At 39.4% G+C, this 25,756-nt stretch overlaps 1 protein-coding gene across 17 annotated transcripts in view; it reads left to right on the top strand.

Moving 5' to 3' along the window:
- Positions 1-25,756, top strand: part of RABGAP1L (RAB GTPase activating protein 1 like) — a 789,965-nt gene that overhangs the window by 754,778 nt on the left and 9,431 nt on the right. For 13 of the 17 annotated variants that reach the window (XM_082379555.1, XM_082379554.1, XM_082379553.1 and 10 more), the window contains 5 exons: positions 1,663-1,755; positions 11,765-11,875; positions 19,027-19,131; positions 21,410-21,493; positions 24,474-24,545. In XM_082379555.1, the coding sequence (XP_082235681.1) occupies positions 1,663-1,755; positions 11,765-11,875; positions 19,027-19,131; positions 21,410-21,493; positions 24,474-24,545 (465 nt within the window). Of the gene's footprint in view, positions 1-1,662; positions 1,756-1,940; positions 8,183-11,764; positions 11,876-19,026; positions 19,132-21,409; positions 21,494-24,473; positions 24,546-25,756 lie in introns of those variants that run through there. The other 4 variants (XM_082379558.1, XM_082379549.1, XM_082379550.1 and 1 more) reach the window with 2 other exon arrangements.

Genomic DNA, 25,756 nt, shown 5'->3' with positions numbered 1-25,756 from the left:
AGTGATTTGCCACTTGATCTTGAGAGTCTAGTTTTGGTTTTCAGAGTATATGATTAATACAGAGAAAAGAAAACTAGAGGAAATTGCCCCTCTCAGAGTCAAGAAAAATAATGTTGTTGTTGTTTTGTTAGCACACCATCATGTATATTTTCCCTGTTGTTTATCGATGATCTTGAGGCCACGCAGTTGGCAGTGGTGTTTTTCTTTCTCTTGCACTCTCGTTGGTCACAGCATACTGTTAAAGGTCTCTGGAGATGGAGTAGTAAAGGGTTAGAGTTTCTCATGCCAATATTCAGCAGTGGTTTTGCAATTCAGTTACATGCCGGAAAATGTTCTTTCTTCTAGTCTGACTGGGTAGGCAGTGCCCCCATCAGCCAGGTGAATACTGTCATCATGTGGTGATTGAATGATTTACACTACCTGACAGGTTTGGACTGTGTGAAACTTCCCAGTTGTGGTGAGAAGCAGATAATTCCAGTACTCACAGTTCTCCTGGATGGGAAGAACAAAGTAATTAGAATAAGCTGGGGAATGACACCTGGTGTCTTTGCGTTTTATTTAACAAATTCTGTGGCCAGATTTAAGAGAACTGAAACTATCCTCATCCCGGAAAACCATAAGATAATTTTATTTTCATTGGTGCTTTCCATTCTCTCTTGCTCTCTCTCACACACTTACATATTTTCTAAATACCATGTTTTGAAGTCGACAAGAAACAATCTGTTGAGGGCCTCCTAGGGGCCAATTACATTGGTAGGCATCATGAGGGCCATCAATACCTGGTCCTTGCCTTCACTGAGTCCCCAGTAATTAGCCAAATAATGCACTTATTATCTTTTTAAAAATTTAGATATATTTATTCTTCATTTCAAGTCATTTACATTAGGACCTAAACGTTAAGGAAAGATTTTGATGTCTAAAGGAATTATATAATTTTGATTGTCCAAGAAAAGCCTAAGAGTAGACTTAGTCTGTTATGTATAACATGTAATAGATTAAAATAGATTAATTTTTTTGAATATTTTCTGAAAACACAGTTTTAAAAAAATTCAATGAACCAGGCATTATTTTAGATCCTTTGTCATTTAATTCTCCTGACAACCATTATGAAATAGAAATTTGCCTACCAATTTTAGAATCTGTTTTCTCTCTGGTATATTATTAGCTCCATTAAAAATTTTTTGTGTTGCTCAATATTTTATTTTTATAAAATAATAAGTCTCATTTTTAACATGTTGGGAGAGTGAATTTTACTTAAAGAGAGGCAGTTAACAGAATTAACACCACTGTTAAATACATTAACAAGAAAAAGTGATGCTATATCAGCAATGTTGTAGAACAGACTACGGCGCATTTTGGTAAATAAAGTTTTATTGGAACACGGCCATACTCATTCATTTGTGTATTACCCATGGCAGCTTTTGTGCCAATAACAACAGTGGAATTGTGACCTAGATTGTGTGGCCCGCAAAGCCTAAAATACATGCTATCTGGACCTTTACAGAAAAAGTTTGCAGACCCTGTTCTAGAATCTAGATTTTCCCCCTACATTGAGTCTGGTGTGCTCCTTTAGAATGCCAGAGACTTCGTTGGGAAACACATCAGAAAATGGTTTCCTAAATGATCTGCTTGACTAACATGCTTGTCCTCTAATCCCTGCAGGTACCGACCAAGAAGCTAAAGAAATATGAGAAAGAATATCAGACAATGCGAGAGAGTCAGCTGCAGCAGGAAGACCCAATGGATAGATACAAGGTATGGGAGACAGGGGTCACCTGTCAGCACCAAGTGCCTTCTTTCCCCTAAAGCAGCAGTTGTGGGAAGTTTGTTCCCTCTGTTCCTTCTTGGTTGATGTAGACTCTGACCATGCTCAATGTCCAGGTATGTTTTCATCTCAGGAGAGTCCTGAGTGGCCAACCATAATATTTCTTTTCTTTCAGTTTGTATATTTGTAGGTAACTTCACCCGTTGCATTTATACTGGGAGTCTTCATAAGAAGCTGAGAGAAAGAGAGGGAAAAAGAAAGAGAGAAAGTGGCTCTCGACTACTTTCAAAAATGAGAAAAAAGGAAAATGGCAAAGTACGGTTTTAGCTGTGCACAGTCACATCCACAAAGACTTTTAGAAGGCGAACTGCTCCAAGAACTGGCACAAGAATGTTTCAGACTTACCTCTGTCTGTAGCCAATGTTCAAAATACAAACTCACTCGAAAGGAAAAATAAAAACCACAAAGCTATATTGAGCACAGCCATGGTGTTTGTTGCAACATTTATTTCCACAAACAAATTTATGAGTAACAGTGACATTTCATTACAGCATGCAGTTCAAGAATCAAGTTTAATTTGATTTCAGTTTAATATCTTAGTTAATTGTAGTATTTTAAAAAATGGGGCCAGTCATAAAGATAGCCTCAATGGTAATTAGCAACAGTGTTTCCATGAAGCAATGTTGGGGAAGTACTGATTTCAAACTTATTTTTTTTCCAACTGAAATATTCGTGTCTCTCTTCAACATGTTTTAATTCTTCAGATTCCTACAGATACAGAATGATTCCCTCCCTCTCCACATCAGTACATTAGGATAAGAGAATATTGTATTCATACATTGAGCACCAGCAATGCCAAAAAGTACTGCAATGACATTATTAATTAAACCACCCACTGTGGGATGACTTCTGCTTGTATAACTAGAGTTGCCTTTATGTGGTCAGAGAGCTGGACACGGGCAGCTGCAGTTACACGGTATATCTCGTCTCCGTTGCTGAATTGAATAGCATTGGAGGTTCACATAGGGGAACGGTGGAAGGAGTGTATGGATTTTGTAGTCAGATCTGAGTTCAAAACCTGAATTTCTGAAAAAGGAGACAGAATTTGGAGTCCAAGTTGGGGGTTTTAATCCCTATGCCATTTGTTCAGCATCTTGGACTAATTATTGAGCCTCTTCCTCATCTGTAAAACATAGAGTATGCACATTTCCTTGAAAGATTGTTGTGAGGATGAGGGATGTTATATGTTAAGTACCCAGCACATAGTTGGTGTTCAATAAACGGTTGTGATTAGCCTTATTAGGTCCACTGCCTCTAATTACCCAATTATTACTAGAATAATATCACCTTATTTGTGTCTGCTCCACCAGTCCCTTGCTTATCTTTCTATTTCTCTCGAGTATTGCTACCTAATAATCTAACATCAGTGTGTTACTGCCCTTGTTTATAAAACTAGCTGATAACAAAATCCCACATATTGGTATGGCAGATAACTATTACCATATAAGGTGCTCATAGATAAAAGTTCGAAGTTAATTTCCACCCCTCAATAAAACCAGTTTTAATGTAGCTTATGTAGCATGCTGCTTTAGAAAGGCTTGAAGTAGTAATGATAAAATATTATTAAGGATCCAAAGTGAAGCTCTCCTACTGCTTGCATCATTCTAATATTCTTATTGCTGCCATCGTTATGAGTAAAGCCTAGGAAGGATACTTCAAAATAGAAGAGAGGGAAATGAAAGACTAAAATGGTGTATTTAAAATCAGCCTGGAACTGAACTTATTATTTCTTATATCCTTTTTGTGTCAAAGCAGGTATGTATAAATAAATAGTACAATGCATATTATTTCTTAAAAAGTAATTATCACACATATACTATTGATGTGTACAGTTTTTACTGAGGGGTCAAAGTAGAATTAAACTTTTTTTTGGTCTTTATTTTGAAAACAGGTACTACTTTTAAGCTTGAATGCTCTATTTATGCATATCAGATACCCTTTATAGCTATTTCTTTTGTATTATTGTAATAACTTGTCAATACATCATCCAACTAATATTTCTATATACTTTTAATAATGTCTAGAAATTTGTACTGGAGATAAACTTGGTAAAGTTATGGTCCTCACATTATAATTACATTTTCAAGGTGACAGTTGACAACATAGTGTCCAACCATCAACAGATTTGTTCTTTCAGATATTCAATATCTAGTTTAAGAAGCTAATTACAGTTGTATTCATTAAAGTAGGAAGGTCTCTTAGGAAATACATTTTAGCAACTTATAAATTTAATCCTGTCAAGAATAAGATCTATGCCCTGGGAATAAGCACTTTATAATTCATAGTTCTTGGACTGGGAACCCGAAAATTCTCAAGAATAACTTGAGAAGATCTTTGAAGGCACTGAGTCAGAACTTATACCAGTTCACTAACAACCCCTCCTCAACCGTTAGGATCCATAGTGTTTAAAATGCCGTGTTTATCCTCTAGCTTGCCATATGGGAAGGGAGTTAGGAAGATTGTGTCAGTTAAAAAAAAAAAAAAAAAAAAAGAAGGCCCAGAAATGTCATACCTTAAGATATTCCAAGAGATTTTTTCAGCTTGATACTATTTCTCTTGGGCATGGTGGGGTACAAAAAGAGAATAGCTCTCAGCAGTCACATTCTTGCTGTAGCTATTTAAACATGTGTTTTGTGTCTATTTTTATGATATATGCAAAAATCTACTTCTGAGGTTATGTCACTATGCTCACCTGTATCTAACACTTGATGAAATGGTGTTGGTAGAAATTTAAATTTTAGAACCCTAAGCACAATGAAAGTGTTCTGGAATTTGATAGTGGTGACAGTTGTACAACTTTGAGAATGTAGTAAAACCACTGAATTGTATATTTTAAAAAGATGAATTTTATGGTATGTGAATTATATCTCAAAAGAAAAAAAAAAAATTCAAGCAAGATGTCTGAAGAGAATTGACATCTGCCTGCCATCTTTTTTTCGTAAACCTCAGTCACACCAGAGGTACCTGTGCACAAGCCATACTTGTGGGAGGGAGACCTCCTGTCAGAACTGGAGCTAATCAATGACTATAGATCTTATGTGTACTCATATTTATAAGGGAAAGGCCAACATAAGTCGGTGATGCATTCATTTTCATGTACATATACGTACGTGTGTATATATATATATAGTATATACGCATACATATATACATGCACACAGACATAAACATATAAATAGATAATGCATATATATATACACACTGCCTGTGCTACCTGGTGTTGGCATCAGTTTGTATTTGAAACCAGTGAGCTCTATAATGATTGCTTACAGCCTTTGGTGTACTCTTTCTGTTTATCTTCCTGACTAGATTCCAAGACACAGAAAGGAAACTTTATGGGAAGAAGAATATACAGTATTTATTCTAAGCCTCTTTTATTGTCCTTCTTAAGTTTGACCTGGCCAGATTTGTGTAGTGGTATTTATCTGCTCTGATATTTTGGTTTGTAAATTTATTTGTAGATTTCAAGTGAAGTGAAATGCAGGATAAAGATTTGTCTGTAGAAATACATCATGTATACTTTTATCTTCATACAAATCCCCAGAAAACAAACGTTCATGGATATGTGCAGCTGTTTTAGTCATTTTAAAAATTAGTAGCCAAGCCCCTTAAAAGCAGCTATCAACTTCAGAAATTAAAATATTATTTGCTATTTTAAGGTGATGAATTGTTTTCATTTGGGGGAAGTTAGTTTTCTAATGATGTAATCTATTGATGGCAATTTTAGAGAACTAGAGCCTTCATCTGTCTTTAGAAGATGATATGCTTTTCTTGTTTAATTAAAGAACTACTTGTACAAATGTGGGTTAAGCCTTCAAAAAGCACAGCTAATTAATTAAATTCAGTGAATCTCCCAATGTGTAATGAAGGTTATGTTATTACCTGTTCTAGATGGGCAAATCCTAGAAAGAATCAGGAATGCTTAAACTCTCTTGGGTTTGGGAGACAGTATTATAAACACATAATTTCTAATTGAAGAATCTTATCTATGTTCAGTATAATTAAATCTAGAATGTTTAACTTCTTTCTTGAGGTTAGACATAGTACATTTTTTATCAAAATGTAATTCAAACAGAAAGAAAATGATTCCTGTAAGTTCACAGAAGGTTTTTCTTGCCCATACTAATTTTTGTAGAGCAGTCATCCCTGCATGTAATTTAAAATTAAGCTATTTAATTATAAAATTATACAAACAGCACAAACAAGATTTTCTAAATAAAGCTTAACTTGTATTATTTGCTATCCTTACATATCTAAGGAAATAATTTAGAGCAATTGTCACATTTTGTTTTTAACTTGATAAGTGAAGAAGTTTAAATTATGCTAAACATATGTGGGGAAAAAAAGTATCCCCCACCCCCTTTTTTTTTTTTTTTTTTTTTTTTTTTACTGTATTGGACCCTTCCTTACTCAGAGAAGTCAAGATAAGTGAATCCGTCTTTGAAAAGTATTTTTCTTCCAATGAAAATAAACTTATTATTTTTCACATCACAGAGATATTGCTGGCTTTTGGAAATATTTATGTTATGAAATCATGTGCTTTTAATGAACAGTGATAGTCAAGAGGATGATTTCTATCTGCCTGTGACAACTTAATGATAAACTTCAGAAGGCTGCCACTCTTCCTTTTTGCACTTGGGTAACTCGATGAACTCACTGTTACAGGATGGTGGAGAAGGCAAGCCCAAGTTCTCCTGATGCTTCTCGAGCCACTTAGCTAAGAAGGAGCAGGTGGTTTCTGATGATGCTTGTCTGCTGATTGAGTTATACTTGACACTCAGGAGAGGCGTAAATGTTGTACATATTAAGAATCTCTTGGTATATTTATCAATGATCTTCAGAATTAATTCTCCAAAAATTTTCTTCAATTTTTAGTACGTCTTGTTTCCTGTTCAAGGAGTCTGACGGAGAAAATTACATCACACTCCTATGTTTCTACGTCATCTGTAACCCATTTGCTTTTTAAAAATTTGATTTGTATGCTACAGTAGTACAGGGATTTGCAAACCATACGGCCTGTGGGCCAAATCTGGCCCACTGCCTGTTTTTGTAAATAAAGTTTTATTGGAACACAGCCACTTGCTTATTATCTATAACTGCTTTTGCACAACAATGACGGAGTTGAGTAGCTGCAACAAAGACCATATGGCCTGCAAAGCCTAAAATATTTACTGTCTGGGCATTTACATTAAAAGTTTGCTGACCCCTGTGTGAAAGTGTAATCTAAGATTGTTTTTAAGTGCTATGAGAAATGCAGTCTCGTTTGCCAACTGCCAGTTAGTTAGTACTGACAAGATTTTCTCTTTAGTTTGGCATTTAAAATTGTTTAAATTTCCACCAGAAAGATAAAACTGGATATGCTGGGTAAAGTAGGAGCATAAAATGATTTCAGACATCCAGATTTTCTTTCTCAAATTTCATCTACAGATAATGTAGACATTTAAACATTTCATCTATAGGCATTTGTCTTTGAATGTCAAAAAACTGTTTGATGAAATTTGAATATGATGACTGTCAACTCTTTTGAAAGAGACATCCAGAAGAAAAGATGTGAGAGTTGAGTGTGTTGTTGCTAATAAATTGCACTGGGTCTTTTAGGAAAACATTTTCTCCTGACCCTTAAATGTCTTTAAAAGTCTGTGCCAAGAATTCATTATAGCAGCAGACAGCACACCCAAAATACTGAGCTAGAGTTATAAAGCTGCCTCCTTCCCCATCATTTTTTCCTTTAAGGCTGAGTTTATTTTCTTCTGATTGCCAGTTCACATTTCTCTGGTTTCTCATCTTGGAAAAAATCACATTCACCATTCCTTATACTGCTCCACCCAAACTCCAACCCCCAGACACAGAGAAGAGCTGGGATCCATTTTTCTTTTGCATTCCCCTGCCCAGCAATTTCATTCTGTTGCCTGAAGATGAAATATTTTGCAATGTTTCTGACTTTGTCATATAAGGAAGTTCCTTCCACCCAGCTCTAATAACAGTGTAAACAACTCACACCGTAGTTGCAAATAGTTCCACAGACAGCGTTTTCATCAGTCATGCAAACTGCAAATAACAGCGTGGAGAGGGAGGAGTTTAGTGTATCAGTCTTCCTGAGTTGAGACTTTGCCCATTGGCTGCCTCAAGTATACTTTCTTGCATCAAATGTTAGCTGTCCTGGAGAGAACTTAGAGTAAATGACACTCTAAGGAAAAACAAAAGAGCAAAATAGCATTAACAAGCGTCTGTTTTTGTTATTGCCATTTCCTAATTGTATTAGTAGGTGTGCAATTTCATTGGATATTCTTTTTTTTTTTTTCAATTGTCTTTGTACCTATGATTGAAAACGGTAGTTGGTCTATGGCTTTTCAGGAGGTAAGTTTTTTGTCTATGTATGTCTGTAATATCAGCGTCTGTCTCTCTGAAAAATGCAGTATCCTCCTCCCCAAAGTTACTAACCCAACTTTCCCAGCTGCACATCTCCTATATGCAAGAGGGGAGGGAACTAATGAGGAAAGTTGTTGTCTGCTGTTTGTTCGAATGTTGTTAATTGTGTGACATGGAGCAGTGTGCTGTGAATTGTAAGGGTTATGTAAGCATGGTCTCCTGTAGCCTTTTCCGAAAGGCAAGGGAAGCGATTTTGCCTGTGTTGTTTATGGGCTCTGGGCGTTCAGCACATCTGCTTGTGCAGACTTACGGCATGTGAGTATCTCTGCACTGGCTGACGTTATGGGGCCCCTTCACGTCTTTCTCGGGTGGGCCGCCCTTGCCAACATTTCAGAATGAACCAAGCAAGATTCCGACCTTTCCCAAAGCTAAACTGTCTTCTTTATTCTAGTATAAAGGCAGACTTTTTCTTCAGTCAGTTCTAAAAACAGTTTTGGCTCCCTGGGAAAGGCTGGAAAAGACAGCCAAGTCATGTTGTCTCTCTTTAACCCTTGGTAAGCATGGGCAGGTTCTTCTTCATAGAAAATCTCCACCTTGCCCCGCCCCCAGGTTCATACTTTGGAGGACGATACTGCATTTTTGGCCCCAGAGCTTGCTTTCCCACGTGTCTGAGTGCAGAGCAGGAGTTGCACACTTCCCACTGTGCTGCTTGCTTTGCACACACTGAACTGAAGCTTCTTGCTAGAGCAAAAGCCACTAGGCTTGCCCCCTAGGCTATTATGCTTTTTAGGGACCCTCAGACACACCCCTAATTTCTCCCCAATCTTCCCCTATCCGCCCCACCCCCGTAGCTATGTGTCTGTGAGGAAAGGTTTGAGTTGCGACAGTCATGGTAATGGGAAGTGACCAGTAAGGTTTCAGCCGAGCTCACACCTCTTTCGTATATAATATAACATAACCCATCAGACATGTATCTCTAATCAGTAGTGAAGTAGCTCCTGGTGCGGTTTTTAAGTACTTTGAACAAAGTGCTTTTCCATAGCGTTGTATGACTTTACCTGGAGGTTATTTTGACTTGATTCTAAGCATATGTCACTGTAACCTGAAAAACTGGTAGCTGCAACATTTTTCGCTTGTGCCAAATTAATGCAGTGTAAATAAGTAGTTGAGGGAGCTGTTTGTATCTTGGAGACCTAAGTACAACTTCAGTAGAAATAGGACACTTAGGAATAGGTATTCGAGTAGTCTTATCACGGTCTCTTTTGAGGGGATTTATCAAGAAATGAGAAAAATCTCTTCCCTGCCGAAAGCAGTCTGCCTTGTGAAATATGGTATGATGAAATTGTGCTTGGTATTGCTGCTTGTTCCTGGCAAGGAGGAAATTTGTTGGAAAAGTTTTTGAACCATATTTTTTTATCTGTTTCCAACAAGCATGTAAGTTGTTTCTGTAAAAAGGGGTAATAGTTTGCTATATCAGGATGAAAGACTAATCTCTAGCCCCTGCTAGAATGTGGATGACTTCAGCAAAGATTGAAAGATTCAGCTGTAGACACCCTGGCTTTTTTTATATTTTAGTTCCCACTTTTATTGTGCTTCTGTGGGAGGGTAGAACTTCTGTAGATTGAGGAGACAGACAGAATTTGATGAGTACAATTTGCCCCTACAAATATGTACACTGTCTTTTCAGGAATATCTCGGGAAAGTGTTCCCGGCAAGGCATCTTTTTTTGAGGGGTTACATTGTATCTTGGTCACAGAGGAAGATCCATTAGGGTTTCACACAGAATATGAGCTTCTAATAGGAGAAGACTTTTAAAAAATTCTCATTTTGGCATTTAATCCTTTCCAATGGAATTGAAATTCTGAATTGCTTTTTATTTTCTAAACAACTTTTTAAACACGTGTATTATATATTCATTGTAGACAACTTGGAAACATTTTAAAAGCACAAAGACAACAGTTAAAATAATCCACTACCCAGAGTTAATGTTATTTATGTTGTTATGAAAATGAGATTTTCCAGTTATTTGTCTTTTTTTTTTTCCTAGAAAGTAGCATAAGCATTTCTCCTGTCATTAGAGAGATATTTTTCACTTATATTTTAACACTGTATGGAATTCTATCATTAATTTATTTAGAAGTATTTAAGATTGTTTTTTTCTTTTTTAGTAGATCTCTTTTTCAAAAATGTTTTGACTCTTCCCAACTATCCCCGTCTACCTTTCACAAAGGAAAAGGCAGCAATGGACCCTGTTGGCTGGCTATAGTCAAAGTGCACATTTGTCCTTCGGCTTCTTTGCTGGCCCTGTTTTTGGATCCTCTCCTTCCTTGAAAATCTCAGGCTTTGCCCTTACCATCTGTTTCTTAGCCCTTTTAAAAAAACAAAAAGAAAAGAAAAAGAAATCAGGGCTCTTCTTTCCATACAACAAACTCCAGGTGGTTCTACAGAAGATAAAATTCACTCCCTCCCCCCGCTCCCTGCCTTGCCTCCAGTATGCTCTGATACACTGTCTTCCAGGGCATAGATTTGTCTTCTGGTTGTACACCACTGCTTTGTCTGAGTTTTTGCCATTCTTGCAGAAAACACCGTTAGGAGTGTAAATCTGAAAAACAGGAAGAGCTCATCACATTGATGTTTTTCCTGTCAGCTCTCTTTTGAATCTTCGGTAACTGCTAACAATAGCAGAGACAGCACTTTTGATACTTTGGAATGGAGGACGCTAAATTGCTATTCAGAAAACAGAGTGAATGTGCACAGTTCATAATGACTGGTGAAGGGGAGATCTTGCTTCATAAGAATTAGTGACTTGCTTCTTTCATCATATAACTGTTTCAAATTTTTTTCTAGGAGTTCAAGGGGAAAAAAACAACTCAGTAATTTATTTTACCCAGAACCTTTTAATCTGAAGTTTGTTAAAAAAGCAAAACAAACATTCAGAGACATTATCATAAGGACAGTTGCTCTTACTAACACAAAAATTGGCGTTCAGAAAAGTAAATACATTCATATCCGAAGAATGAAAATGTCAGTCGATAGCAAAACAAATCCAAACCGTGTATCTTAAATATACTCCATTAATATAAACTCTGATATGGGAAAAACCATTCAGAGAAATGTCTAGTGGTTTCCCCAATTTCATCCTTACTGTGTCTTGCAGTTTCCTTTGAGGTCAAGGGTGGGATTATCGTGCATGTTTCAAACAAAGACTTGCCTGTGTCTGTATTCTAGGTCTATATGAAAACCTCACAAGCTTGGGGGTGTGTTTGGAAATTTTGCTTTTCATGGCACAGTTTTTATGATGAAGTCCTGTGTGGAGGGCTTAAGGGACAATTGTAAGTTTCACTGGGTAGAGTTCCGCATCTGCTCCGCTCGCTTAACCCACTGTTGTTTCCCAGACAGCAATCCTGCCTTCCTGTGCCACTCGCGCCTTCTCCTTTTTACACCTTGAAAAGTTCACTTTGTTGTTGTTGTTGCTGCTTGTTTTTCCTCACCAGTTCCATTTGTTTCTGGTAGTATGTCCAGGCACTAATGCCCTAATGCCCACCTCTGGCTGTTGCTCTTTTTCTGCAGAGGGAGAACCGGAGATTACAAGAGGCCAGTATGAGGTTGGAACAAGAGAATGATGACCTTGCCCATGAACTAGTAACCAGCAAAATTGCTCTGCGGAATGACTTGGATCAGGTAAACCTGTCCTTCACTAGGCGGAAATAAGACTATGACAGCCTCTTCTGGGGCAAGGACCAAGTTGCTCTCAGGGCAGTCCCACCAGGGCTTGCTCTGTACTTGACTCTGAGTGAGCTGCCTGATGGGTGAATGGGTGGGTGGTAAGTGGGAGGGGGGACTGCTGTGCTCACCGGAGACGGTGGAAAACGCAAGCCTTTGAGCTTTGAGATGGGTTTCGGTCATTTCCAAACAGCATATGCAACATACTTAAAAAAAAAAAAATAGCTCTAAGCTTCTCTGGTGTCTCTTCTCTTAATCTCTACTTTTCCTAAACCAAGGACTGCCAGCATCATTACCTGAGAATATCAGTCACCAAGAGTATACAGTGCCACTCTAATATCTGTAGGCACTGTACATTTTTGTTCCAAAAAGATTTCTCATCTACAGTAAATGTGAGGATTTTATATGCAGTATGTACATTGAGATATGTATTGTTGGATTGACAGGCATCCTAGTGGTCGAGAGCCAAGACTGCCTGGGTGTGAATCCTGGCGTCACCACTCACTAATCACGTGACCCAGGGCCATTCTTAACCTGCCCATAGGTTTAAAAAAGTGTTGACCTCATAGGGATGATGTGAGAATTAAGTGAGGTAAAGCACTACAAGAGTATGTGTTCAATAAACATTAGCTTTTGCTAGGAAGCCCTTAAATTCTTTAACTTCCTTGTCCTTTCCAACAGTACTCACAGCTTTAGGACTTCCTGTTTTTCCATTGGTAGTGTTTTTGGAAATAATTGGCAATATAGAAGGAATCTTGCACAGATTTAAAGTCATCACTCTATTTTCTGACTTTTAAAAAGACAATATTCCCAATGGTGCAGGGTCAGAAAAGTTGAGACTTAGCTGGTTGAATCTGTAAAAAAGAGGCATATTACCTGTGCTCTGACTATGCATTGACAATATTTAAAATACAAATCCGTTAATAATATAGATATGATTGGATGTTTAAAATCGCAGGAATTTTTTTAATGTTTAAAAATGGTCCCTGCCACAACTCCTTTTCCCAGATAAACAGCTAATTTTGCAGCTCAGAAGTTTTAGCCACAGTAAGATGGGAGATAAAACCACTGTTAAGGAAAATTGTGCTCAAGGGGGAGAGGAGAAAGCCGAAGGCGTCAACACTAAATGGAGTTTGAAAATAAAACAAAAACTGTGCTGCTTGGGACACAGGATGTAGAAGGTAGAAGCAGCAGCCCCATGGTGGAAGGCAGGGGGAGGGCCCTTTTAACTGCAAACCCCATTCAGCCAGCCTCTCTGCAGGTTGTTAGAGATGGTATGAAAAACGCGTGACTAAGAGAGTCAGAACCAAGGAAGGTAGAGGGGTCCCCATTCAACAGGGCCACACCCAGCCTGACCTTGGCTGTTGCACTTTTGTAGCAATAAGACCACAGTGTGACTCAGTACTCTAATGAAATTTTTGGTTCCATATTAGCTTTCCAAATGGCCTTGACTGACACTTGATTCTGCCATTTTGAATATCTTATCCATTAATAGTTTTCTTAAGATGGCTAGCTAAATGAAAAAGTTTTGCAGTAAATCTATTGTAATCATTCCATGATGTATATAATTCAGATCATTTTGTTGTGCACCTTAAATGTACACAGTACTGTATGTCAATTATATCTGAATAAAACTAGAAGGAACAAAATTTTAAGCAGTTAGACTCAGTAGGGATGCAGTGAAATAAGTTAGAGTTGTAAATTGAAAGTTATGTGGGAAATGTATTTGGTACATTAAAATGTATATTTGGTATATTTAAAAGGTTGACAATAATGAAATTAAATACTTACTGAGTTCCTACTATGCACTGAGCACTTTATTCAGCAATGTATAAGCATTATCTCGTTTAATTTTCCTAATGACTCCACTAAGCAAGTATTTTATCTTCCATTTTATAAATGAGGAAACTGACGTATATACTCTGACTTGGAAAGCTATCCTAAAAAAAGTAGAGATTTGCTCAAAAATATAGGTACAAGGTTGTTTACTGCAGCATTACTTACAAGAATAAAAAATTGAAATAATGTATATGTCCAATAGAAGGAGAGAATGAAGGTATATCTGTAAAATATCTTTTTGGAATCGTTTTTAAAAACAATGGGAAGGTAATGATATAATAATATTTTTTTAAAAAAGTAAATTTATCTATATATAATGTTTGCATCTAAATTGCAAGGAACATATGCTGGCAAAGGGCCATCCTGTAGGAAAAGAAAGGAGGCTGGAATATACATCGACAGGAAAAAAAGCCTACAAGGAAATACATCAAAATGTTACTACTAGATGTCTCTGGGTGATAACAGTAAATCTAATTTTTATATTCATCTTTATACTTTTTTCAATTATATATCTTTTATAAGAAGACCTTAAGTTACTTAACCACCCTTGGTTAAGTACTAATGTGCCTTATAACTCTTTAATGATCAGAAAAAATATTTTATTTAAAAAAATTGTTTCACCACCCAAAAAACCCATTTTGTAGATTAGTCCGGAACAATTGCTAGGGTCCTCCTGAAATTATTGAGTACCTAGGTACCTCATGGAGCTACTAGATCAATCCCTGAAGAAAACATCCCTTCATTTATTCCTTCTTTTTATTTCCTCCCTTCATACCTCTCTTTCTCTTTTTAAAAAAGTAGTTAAGACCTGGCCCCTCTGCCTTTTGAAGCTTATTTTCTAGATGAAAGAATAAAAATTGCCATTTCATTGAATTGCTAACTCAAAAATTGCCATCTCCTCCTAACATCTAATTTTGTAGTTTCTGCCTGAGCAGGGTTTATTTGCACATCAAAAAGCTGTCCCTGCAGTTTAGGTGTCCTGCCCGTCCAGTCTTTGAGGAGAGGGAGGATATTAGCGTGAGGCTTTGCCTGCCTTCACCCAGTTTGCCCAGTACTTTTCCATTCCCAGTTTTTCAAAATCAAATCTTTTAATTAAAATAGCAAAACATTGGCATACATTAAACAAATATGAAAGCAGATTGTATTTGAGACAATATGTAAAGCAAACAAACCTAATTAGGTAATTAGGTAAGTTATTTCATACCCATGTCATTTTAGCGCTGGCTTCAGGCTTCCTGGCCCCCAGCAGCTCTTCATTTTTCTCTCTGACAGAGCCTTCTCTTTTGACAACTTGCCCTCCCTGAGACTCCTTAAATAAGGACTTCTCAGTGATTAGAAATGAAAAAAGATACAACATCTCCATTTCAGTTTCTGTTGCTATCTGCTTTCAGGCCCTTCCTGTTCTTTCTGTTCCCAAGGAACAAAAACAAGGGACACAACCACTGCTTTCCCACTGAAGCCTGGGCCCAGGTCCCTTCTGACCACAGGGAGTTCGTGTCAAACCAGAAGCTGCATATCACAAGTGGCACTTTCTTTTGTTCTGTTTTAAATTGAACAACTGCCTTGGCTAGTTCTTTGAGAAATTATTTCTGAAAGAGCCTCATCCCTAACGTGAGAGCTGAGCCTTCTGAGCAGGTTATCAGTTGGTTCGTGATTTAATCACACATTGCAGTGTTTGTTTCTCTCATATATACATGTCATAGAAGTTAGAGAGCAATTAGAAGTTTTCATATCAGCAAGGCATTAAAAGATGTTGGTAGGCGATTAGAAGACAGTAATGACAATGGTCCACTCAGTCTTATCAAATTATGGTGAAGGTTTTATCATTTGGGCTCAAAGATAGAATTAGAGTTTCTATCTGTTTAGTATTCTGTTCCTGGAGATTCCTTTAACATTAAAGATGGTTTCTACTTAAGTGAGGTATAGAGGTTGGCTATATAGAGACCCAGAAGACCATTTTTAAAAGGAGAACCTTTTAAAAGGAGACTTCAGATCTGGTTCTATTTTGATGAGCAGAGTCAGTCCTACTTTACTGTTTAGCATGAAGGGGAAACTCTGGATACAGCTTCCTGTGGGACCCACAGCAATTTCTGCAGATGTCAGATCTGATAACAACAGAAATAGAGGGAGGTCACCTGACCTTGGCATAGTGAAGAACGTGCAGCAGAAAATGTGTACGTAAAACTAATAGGCCTGGGACTTCTCTGGTGGTCCAGTGGTAGAGAATCCGCCTTACAATGCAGGGGATGTGGGTTCGATCCCTGGTCAGGGAACTAAGATTCCACATGCCGCGGGGCAACCAAGCCTGAACGCCACAACTACTGAGCTCACGCGCCTCAACTAGAGCCCACGTGCCACAAACTACGGAGCCCACGTGCCCTGGAGCCTGCACGCCACAACTAGAGAAGAGAAAACACACACGCCACAACTAGAGAGAAGCCCGTGTGCCGCAATGAAAAAATCCCACATGCCTCAACAAAGATCCCACGTGCCGCAACTAAGACCTGACGCAGCCAAAAATAAATAATAAATAAATCTTAAAAAACAAAACAAAACAAAGTCCCTCTCATCATACATATTTAAGTGTTTATTAAAAATTTCCGGGGCTTCCCTGGTGGCGCAGTGGTTGAGAATCTGCCTGCTAATGCAGGGGACGCGGGTTCGAGCCCTGGTCTGGGAAGATCCCACATGCCACGGAGCAACTAGGCCCGTGAGCCACAACTACTGAGCCTGCGCGTCTGGAGCCTGTGCTCCGCAACAAGAGAGGCCGTGATAGTGAGAGGTCCGCGCACCGCGATGAAGAGTGGCCCCCGCTCGCTGCAACTCGAGAAAGCCGTCGCACAGAAACGAAGACCCAACACAGCCAAAAATAAATAAATTAAAAAAAAAAAAAATTTCCTCAGGGAAGTGAGTTTTTTCCCTTTTTTTTTTTTGGCCGCACTGCACGGCATGCAAGATCTTTTAGTTCCCCAACCAGGGACCGAACCCGCTCCCTCTGCGGTGGAAGTGAGGAGTCTTAACCACTGGACCGCCAGGGAAGTCCCGTCCCTTTTCTTATAGATATTTCCAAAATCTTACAACATCTAGATATGCTGCAGAATTTTAGAAGCTTGTTGCTGAATGTCAGGACAGCATTGACTATTCAGAAGTTGGCAAAAGGCTCACTTCTGAGTTTGAGTGAATCTCCCTTCAAGAAACCAAACTTAGAAAACATTTGTTTCAGTGTGTCATGATATATACTATAAAAAGGGCTATTTTCTTCACAAAATGGAGATTGCTGAGGGTACGGTAAGAGGTGGTTAAAGTGCAGTCTTTATTAGCAGGGCTGTCGCTCAGATATTCTGGGGTAGAATAGCTGAGTGGACTGCCATTCTAGGGAGACAGATTTGGTAAGATTTTTAAGAATGCCGAAGCCATCAGGACAGCATTTTTTTTTTCACTAGAAAAATTGGATTTTTTATTTAAAAATATTTTCAAAGGCTAATGCCATAGTGGAACAACCAAAGGATAGTTGAACCAAATTCTCAGGGCATTAGAGGAGCACCTGCCAATGCAAGCTCATGATTCGCCACCGGGAGACCCTCTGTTGGAGACCTTGGGAAGGATCTCCTGCTTTGTAGGTAACTTGTGATCTGCCTTGCAGCTCTAGAATTCGCAGTTTTGAGTTTCCATAGTCTACATCTGATATCTTACGATTTATTAAAACTTAACTTGCAACATACATGTTGCATTTTTTGAGACCCACCTGTACTTTTAGGATGCGTTTTTGCTGTGTAGATTTTCCCCCCTAAAATCTAATGTATCAGAACAAATTTCAAAGTCTTTAAAAGGGACTTTTTCACTTTAACTACCCGACAGTTCCAAATTATCTGAAAACAGCTATAAGCCCTAGGCTGTGGGACATCAGGAACTGGAAGGCAGAGCCGAGAAGCTGGAATGTAGTTTCTCTGCCAGGACCCAGCAGACTGTGCTGGCCTGGCCATCTGGACATGTGGGAGATACGGTGAAACACAGACAGAAGGCCACCTGGCCAGTTTTCACAAAGACTTGGACAGCGTTTTGCTGCTGTCAGCCCGGGATGGCTTCTTCAAAGAGCTGCCTCTCTTCTGTGACTGTGGTTTTGTCTGCTGAACTCATCCTGCGGCCCCCTCCACCCAGTCTGCTTCTCCAGGGCCTCAGAGGGCCACGTCCATTCACTCACTTATGGAGCACCTGCTCTGTCCCAGTCGTGGGCTCAGGGCTGGGGATGTAGTGACGAGCAAAAGAGAGAGGTTTCCCGCCTCCCGCAGCTGCAGACAGCTGGACGAGGCACACATATCACACACGCAGTTTGTCACTGTAGGTCGTGCTGTGTGCTGTCAAGGGAGATGCGAGCTTAGGTGGGGTGGGGAACCGATGCGGAAGGGGTGAGTGGGACAGGGCTCAGACCACGCTGCACTGCAGGAGTGAACCTGAAGGCAAAACCTAAAGGGCGAGGTAAGTGTCCTGACGTGTAAAGCAGACACGCGTTAACTAAGTTAAATATACAAACACACAGTGCTTTCACGGTGAATTTTGGTTCTGTATCCAAATTATGAGCAGCGTACTCTCTCCAAGCTTTTCTTGGCTATTCGAGAAATATGGTCTTTTCTGCCTGGATTCCTGGTCCTTACTTCAGTTTTCCTCAGGGCTGTCTCTATCACGGGGTTTTTGGTCTTAATTTCTCCTTACTGTACTCGTTGCTGTTGTGAGTAGCCTGGTGGGCCAGGTTAACCTCGGCTGGTCTTGGAATGTTCTCACCTAACTGTGGCCCACGGATCAGCCCGTCTGCTCATCCTCTCTGGATCCGCCCCACGCACCACCAGGTGGAAGCTTCCAAGTGAGGCTCCACCCCTTCATCCAGTCTTACCACGCAGTCTCCGAGTGAGTGCTGTAGTGACAGCTGAAAATGTGGAAGAGGCGTTTAGAAAGAGCATGGGCTGCGGTGCCATTCAAATCTGAATTCAGATCGTGGCTCTGATCTTAGATGTGTGTCCCAGTCAGGTTTATTTGATCTCTCCAAACCTCACTGTCATTATCTGGAAAATAAATTTTATTGTGAGGATTAGAGATAATGTGTGCTAAGTGCGTGGGACCTGGCTGGCATTCAGTGAAAGCAGCCACCCCCTGGGTGAGCCAGAGGGAATAGAAAGGCTGCCGGTAATGTTGGAACAATAATAACTGGAGGTCGGAGAAGGTATACACGTGCTTTCTTCACCTTCTTTATGACTGTGATGGACTCTGATTTGCAGGCAGAAGACAAGGCAGACGTGCTGAATAAGGAGCTCCTCTTGACCAAACAGAGGCTGGTAGAGACTGAAGAAGAGAAGAGGAAACAAGAGGAGGAGACAGCTCAGGTAACGGGCGTAGGCGGGCTTGTCCTTACGCAGGTGTATTGGTACGCGGAGTTGATTAATACTATAAACAAGAAGTAACATGAAATTTGTTCACATCAAGAGCGATGCTGAAGCAGTACATGTGAGTAGAACTGAGGCAGCATTTCCCCCCTTGAACAGCTTTTAGGAATTTGCCTTGACTGAGACGTCTAGCGAGAGTGGTACGCTTTCTCCAAGTTTAGGAACTTGGAATTTTGATCCCAGAGCTTTGAGGCATCCGCAGATTTCGTGTTGTATCTCCAAGACGTTTGACTTCTCTGAAGCAGTTTATGAGGATTGCTAAGCTGGAAGCCTCCAGAGATCTCTGCTGGGAGTCACCTCCATCAGTCACGCTTCACTTTCCCGATTCATGCCTTAGAAGAAAGAGCACCCACGTTTCTGTTCCTGGCAGCGCTCTCAAATCTTCTTCCCTGAGAGAACAGAAAGAAACCCTTTGGGAGCCAGCCCTGAAGTTAGCTCCCCACAGTCTTCCTGTGAGTTGTGAGGCTGAGCAGCTGGGAGACACACCACTGCCACTGCCAAGGACCCAGAGGTGACAGGAGGGACCTCTCCACCCTAGGAGTCAAAGCTTCCGGCTTCCCTGAGGAAGAGCAGGCTGCTTCACCAATGGTCTCCATCTCTGTCCGTCCCAGCCAGGCGTGATTAGCTCACTTATTTTAATGAGTTCAGTTCGGAGACATCAATAATACTAAATATAAAACAGCACACAAAGCATTTCAAAGACCTACATCCAAGCAACCAGAAAAAGTTCCAGTAAAATTACTAATGAAGGGATGTGTCATTTAGCACCTTCCAGGATTTATAAAAAGTACTCCATGATTTTTTTTAAATGATGAAATGAGTCTTGGCAATTACTGTGGACCAAGATTTTTTTTTTTTTCTTTAACATACTCAAAAATATTCGGGGGCCGATTATCCAGTTTGATCTAGCCATTTGGATGGGTTTTGCTGTTTTCTTTACTTCCTGTTTTTTGGTGGCCCATTTCAGTACTTCAGGTAAAGAATGAAGCTGTTAGCAAATGAATTTAATCCATGGCCCTCTCCTCTGTGTGTGTGTGTGTGTGTGTGTGTTTATATATGTGTGTATATCCTGTTTTAATTGTTGTGGTTCCCTTGTGAGATGGGGATTATTCTCATTTGTCAGATGAGTAAACTACAGCTTAGAGAAATTAAATGAACTTGCTCAAAGCATCTCAGCTATCTCAGTTGACCCTGAGTCAGTGCGGCCTTATTGCAAAAGGGACGAAGGGTATGGCTGAAGTCCTTGAATTATGTAACATAGAGAACAGAGACCAATATAAACAACTAAGTTTGAATCAGTATAACCTACAAATGCTCTTAGAATTTTAGAATGTAGCAAATATGAAGAAATTCCGAAATCTTGTAATGATAAGACCAGTTATAAACTGCAATAACTTGTGAATTTGCAAGTACCGAGTATACTCCATTCATAATTTGGGATACTGCAAAGCAGAATTCATCAATTTTTTCTGATGGTGTACTTAAAGATTAACCAGAGTTGTTTTTTGTTTGGTAAATTTGGGAGAATTGAATTCTTTCCTTTTTAGCTGGTGGCACCTGAGCTTTTTCATTGCCTTAACCTTCTTCTATACCTAGAATTCTAGAGCTGCCAGGCTACAGAAATAACTGTGGTTTTAGGTTTAGCATTCATAATTTAGTATTTCTGCTACTGTAACAAGTACTGCATTATGTCACTTTAACTTCTTCTAAAGTCAGTGTTTCTTCAGTCCCCATCTCCCATGTCTGTCTCCAGTCCCAAAAGCCTCTTGTTCCTACCTCCTGAGGGGTAACAGCAGTGTTGATATGGGACGAAAGAGGAAGCCCTAAAATGTTTTTTCAGTAATTTACTGCAGAGCATCAAGAGTACCTGCAGTGCTGCCTTGATGTTTTGTTTTAGACTCTCATAAGGATAAAGATAGCTTCTGAATGGACACTTATTTAACAATATATTTATAAAGTAGTAAAAAGCATAAGCAGTTTTATACTAGGATTGCTCATATTCTTATACATTGCAGGAAAAAAAGTAAGATTTCTGTATCTCTGGAGATGATTAGGTTTTTCAAATGACCAACATGCAACTGCAGTAGGAAAAATGTGTGTACTTACAGTTGTTTACATTGTTGTTGACTATGAATCAGGCAGACTTGAATATGAATGTTCGTGGACATTTATTAAGATTTTGACTGAGTCTTGATGTTTCTCATTCTTACTCTTTTAGCTGAAAGAAATCTTCAGGAAACAGCTAGAGAAGGCAGAATATGAAATAAAGAAGACTACAGCTATCATTGCTGAGTATAAACAGGTAATGTGCCATTGTGGGCTTCGTCACTATAAAAGTGATTGTTTTGCTCTTTTCTTTGGGGAAAGTTTGTTTGTTTTTAGAGTTTCCAGAACAGTAACTGCACTGCATTGATTATATTTGTTGGCTCATTTTCTCCTCTAGAAACAGACAGTGGTTGGACCTGCTTGCTGATAACATGAGAAATTTAATTGGGCAAAACAATCTGTTGGTTGTTTTCAATGTTTGATAGATTTAGAGGAACAAGTACTTTTATTACCATTGGGATCCTGTCTCTGCCTTACTCAGAAGCTAATTTCCAATAGATCACACTAGTAACATTTGCCTCTTGGCCGAGCACTAAAGTTTAGACGCTGTATTAAATGGCAACGGCTAGGAGACCCATGAGTCCTTCGCTGTCGCAGTAGAGAACATGGGAGCTCTTTTTCCCACATGGCCAGTGCTAGCAACTAACCTCCTCTTGTTAACCTTAAAAAGATCTTTTAATGGTGGGGCGGTGCTCTTCTCCTTGAGGACATTTCTAGTCCCATCGCGGGGTTGGGGGGCAGGGTGGCGGCGTGTCTCAGAAAGCCTTCATTCCAGCTCCAGTAGTATCTCCCGGTCCCTGCTGGTTATGCTGGGACATGGCAAGGACTCCTCTTGCTGCCGAAGTACTCTGACTGGACTGTTCAAGTCCCAGTTTTCCAGAATTGTTAAGGTACTGTATGCCACCGACTTATCCAGAAATTTCCCTGGGGTCTCCTGCCTCACCTTGGAGTTTGAAGTCTAAGGCTTACTTTTTTAAAGTGTGTTTTTTACTTATAAATGAAATTTACATTCCTTGGGGAAGTGCAGAAAAGCACAAGGAAAACAAACCTCCCTTAATCTTGCCAAGTAGAAAGAATCACTAAATACACTGAGTATGCTTTGTTGCTATATAAATAAAAATGTAAGTTATATTGTTCATGCATCTGGGGGGAAACTAGTTCAGTTGTATATTATGAACACCTTTCCATAAGGATTCCACCCCTTCATGGAAGATTGCTTAGAAATAAGGCTTCAGAGCTATCTTCTTCTCTTTTATAATCTATTTAAATCTATATATCTGTATCTACATACAGATATACAAAATCAATATATGTTTATTTAATGCCTGCTACATGTGAGGCTTGTTACTTTGGAGGAATAAAAGATAAATTTATTCAATTTCTCTTCTCTGGAAGCTGATCTTGTAATACGGAGGTAAAACCTGTACATAATTAAGAGGAGAGGGAATTTCTTACATGTGGGAAATGAGGAATCCCTTCCTGGAGAAGGAAGTGATTTGAGTTGTGCTTCAAAGGCTAGGTGAGGTTTGGGTATCTGGAGATGGAGAAGGAGAGGATGGAAATGGTGGAAAGGTGGAAACAGCATGTGCAAAGGCATGGGAGGTAGATTAGTGACAAAGAGTCTTGTTTAGCAAGAGTTTCAAGTACAGACGAGAGAAGAAAAGATGAGTTGGGGCCTAGTTCAAGGAAGGTCTTCAGGGATAGGCTGAGGAGTTCGGATTTTATTCTGTCTACAGGAGGACAGTGGCATGACCAGGGACATATAATTGGCACTACTCTGTCCAGGGAGAAATATGGAACCAAGTGGAGAGATGCAGGGGCAAAGAAAGACACAGAGCAGTAAGAGGCCAACAGCAGAGTCCAGGGGAGAAAAAAGTAGGGCCCTGAACTACAGTAACTAGTAATGGAAACGGAGAAGCAGGAAACACAAGAGTCATTTTTTTGCTAGATAAGGGAAAATACTGGAAGAGATCCTGAGATTTTGAATTTAGGTAATTAGGAGAAGGGCTGGTTAGACATTAAGCAATATAAGGAATGTTAAAGACCGTGTGCTAGGGAACTTGCCATCGCTGCAAATGCATTTTTTTCATCACATTAGGCCATGAGTGGCCGCCATATGCAGCACTCTTCAAAGAGCAATCCTTGGGACTATTCTTGAATATTATCTGGCAAGCACTTGATGTAAAAGGCAACAGAGCCGTCTCTTTGAACATATAACGTAATCTAAATGCATTCTGTAGTTGGAATTGGCTATTACTGGCTATATTTCAGAATGTTTGGGCTTATTTAAAAGGGTTTATTTGTTTGCCAAAATTGCTTGAGAAATCTCTTCTATTTAACATCAGCCCTACAGTCCTATTTATTGTTTCCAGGCTTGGATCTGGACAAATTGGAGACTGAACTCAACAAGTAGTCCCAGGTCTCTAGAACTATTTTTGAGTAGACTGGGTTTTTTTTTAATGTCCGTTTTGATAATAGAGGTAGACCTTTTATGCTTTTAGTCCAAATTGCACTTGAAAATTTGACATCCCCTAACTTTTTTATTCCATTTTTTTCCAAAATAAAAAATTCTTATTTCACTCAAGTTTAGCAAGACTTGAACTTCCGTTTTTTGGTTTTTGTTTTTTAATACAATTTTAGGGGGCTTTGAAAGCACTTATTTCTGTCTGTTCCTGGTACTTGTTAGCACCTTATTTCAGAATCAATAATAATGAGATGTTATTTAATGGTGCGCTATATTAAATCCTTTACATACATTTTCTTTCCCACTGATTATCACAGCACAGCACTTTTCAGTCATGAAGAAATTCAGAATTCTTTTCATCAGATTCCTAGGATAGTACCTTGCCCAAAGTAGATACCCAGCAAAGATTCTATAGATTGATTCCAAAGTGAGGACAGGAATTCACTGGGACCAGTCACGGAAGCTAGTGACAGAAAGAAAGCAAATCTACCCCATGTGTTTCTTCTACTGATCGAGATAGAGAGGTGTGCTTTGCACCCGGAACACTCTCAGGCTTTCTGCTGCTTGTTTTATGGGAATGACTGGCATTTGCAGAGCTACTCATTTGCAAAATTTCTTCTAGCATCAGAGATGTGAGTGAATAAACAGCTGTGTGCACATGCTACAAGAGACATTCTACTTTCTAGTAAAGTAGCTCTTTTCTTTCTCGTAGATCTGTTCCCAGTTGAGTACCAGACTCGAGAAACAGCAAGCAGCCAGCAAGGAGGAGCTGGAAGTGGTAAAGGTGAGGAAGAATGAAACAGTTCTGTGATACAATTTCTTCCAAATTCATGTAGTCTTGAGTGAGTACCTGATAGGAGGATCCCAATATATGGTGATGCACCACAGGCAGGACAGCCTGTAGACACGTCTCCACCCCACCTTTGTTTTAAAGGAGTTAGGAATTATGATGAATAGGGTCCCTCTTCTGACCGGCGTGTGGGCCAGATGAAAGGTTATGTTCCCAGAAAACTTTTGGGCTGTCAGAGACAGGTAACAGGAAAGGAGGTAGGATTTCAGCATTGTCACAAGAGGCCCCTGAGCTTTCTTGGTTGTTGGAAACCTGGAAACCCGAACCGTCAGCAGCCCGCATCCCAGCTGTGCCTGAATTGATGTGACTTCATTGTGCAACCCAGTAGGATCATCCCATTAATCTCTTAAACAGTGGACACCATGGGCAGCATAGAACTCAGCTGGCGGAAACACGTTGGGTAACTGATTTTTCCACCAAAAGTAGAGATTTGTTTTTTAAAGAAAACGTGCAGCATTTATTTCTATGCTGCCCCCTGGTGGTAAAACTCCTTACATTGATTACCTACTTGAAAAAAGTGATTGTTTATTGTATAGAAACAGCAGTAAACCAAATGGATTGGTATTCCTAAGAAGCAGTGTTGGTACAGCCAGCTCTTGGGGCCAGTGTTACAGAAACCTGATATAATTCTATTTGAATATATTCAGCTTTATACTAGTAAATAAATGCATTCTAGGCACTTTCGTATATCACTTAACAACTTGACAAGTTATTTAACCTCTCTCAGATTTGTTTTGTGTTCTGTAAAATAGAGATAATATTACCTACCTCATAAGGTCATTTTGAAGATTAAATAAGATCCTGTTAATAAAGTGCTTAGTCTAGTACCTGGCACACAATAAATGCTCAGTAAATACATATTTTAAAAGTTGTAACCTGAAAATCTGAGACATGAGAACTGAAAATAGGAACTTTGTTCTGAGAAGGTGACTTTTTGGGATTCAGGCCTGGGAGACATGCTTGGACATATCAAGAGGAAGAATTTTATGACCAGCTGAATATGGAGTGAAGGAGAAGCTAATGGAAAGATGACACCAAATTCTTTAGGCCTAAATGGTGGGGTAATGCACAGTGACACAGAAGTGTGGGCAGAGTTGCTTTGTGTGTGTGTGAAGAGAGGGGTATAGTTACAGTTATGGACATGC

The sequence above is a fragment of the Balaenoptera borealis genome, assembly GCF_965194805.1.
Source record: "Balaenoptera borealis genome assembly, chromosome: 1".
Taxonomy (NCBI): domain Eukaryota; kingdom Metazoa; phylum Chordata; class Mammalia; order Artiodactyla; family Balaenopteridae; genus Balaenoptera; species Balaenoptera borealis.
Note: the sequence above shows the minus strand (reverse complement) of the source record. Positions and strands in the feature narration are given on the sequence as shown.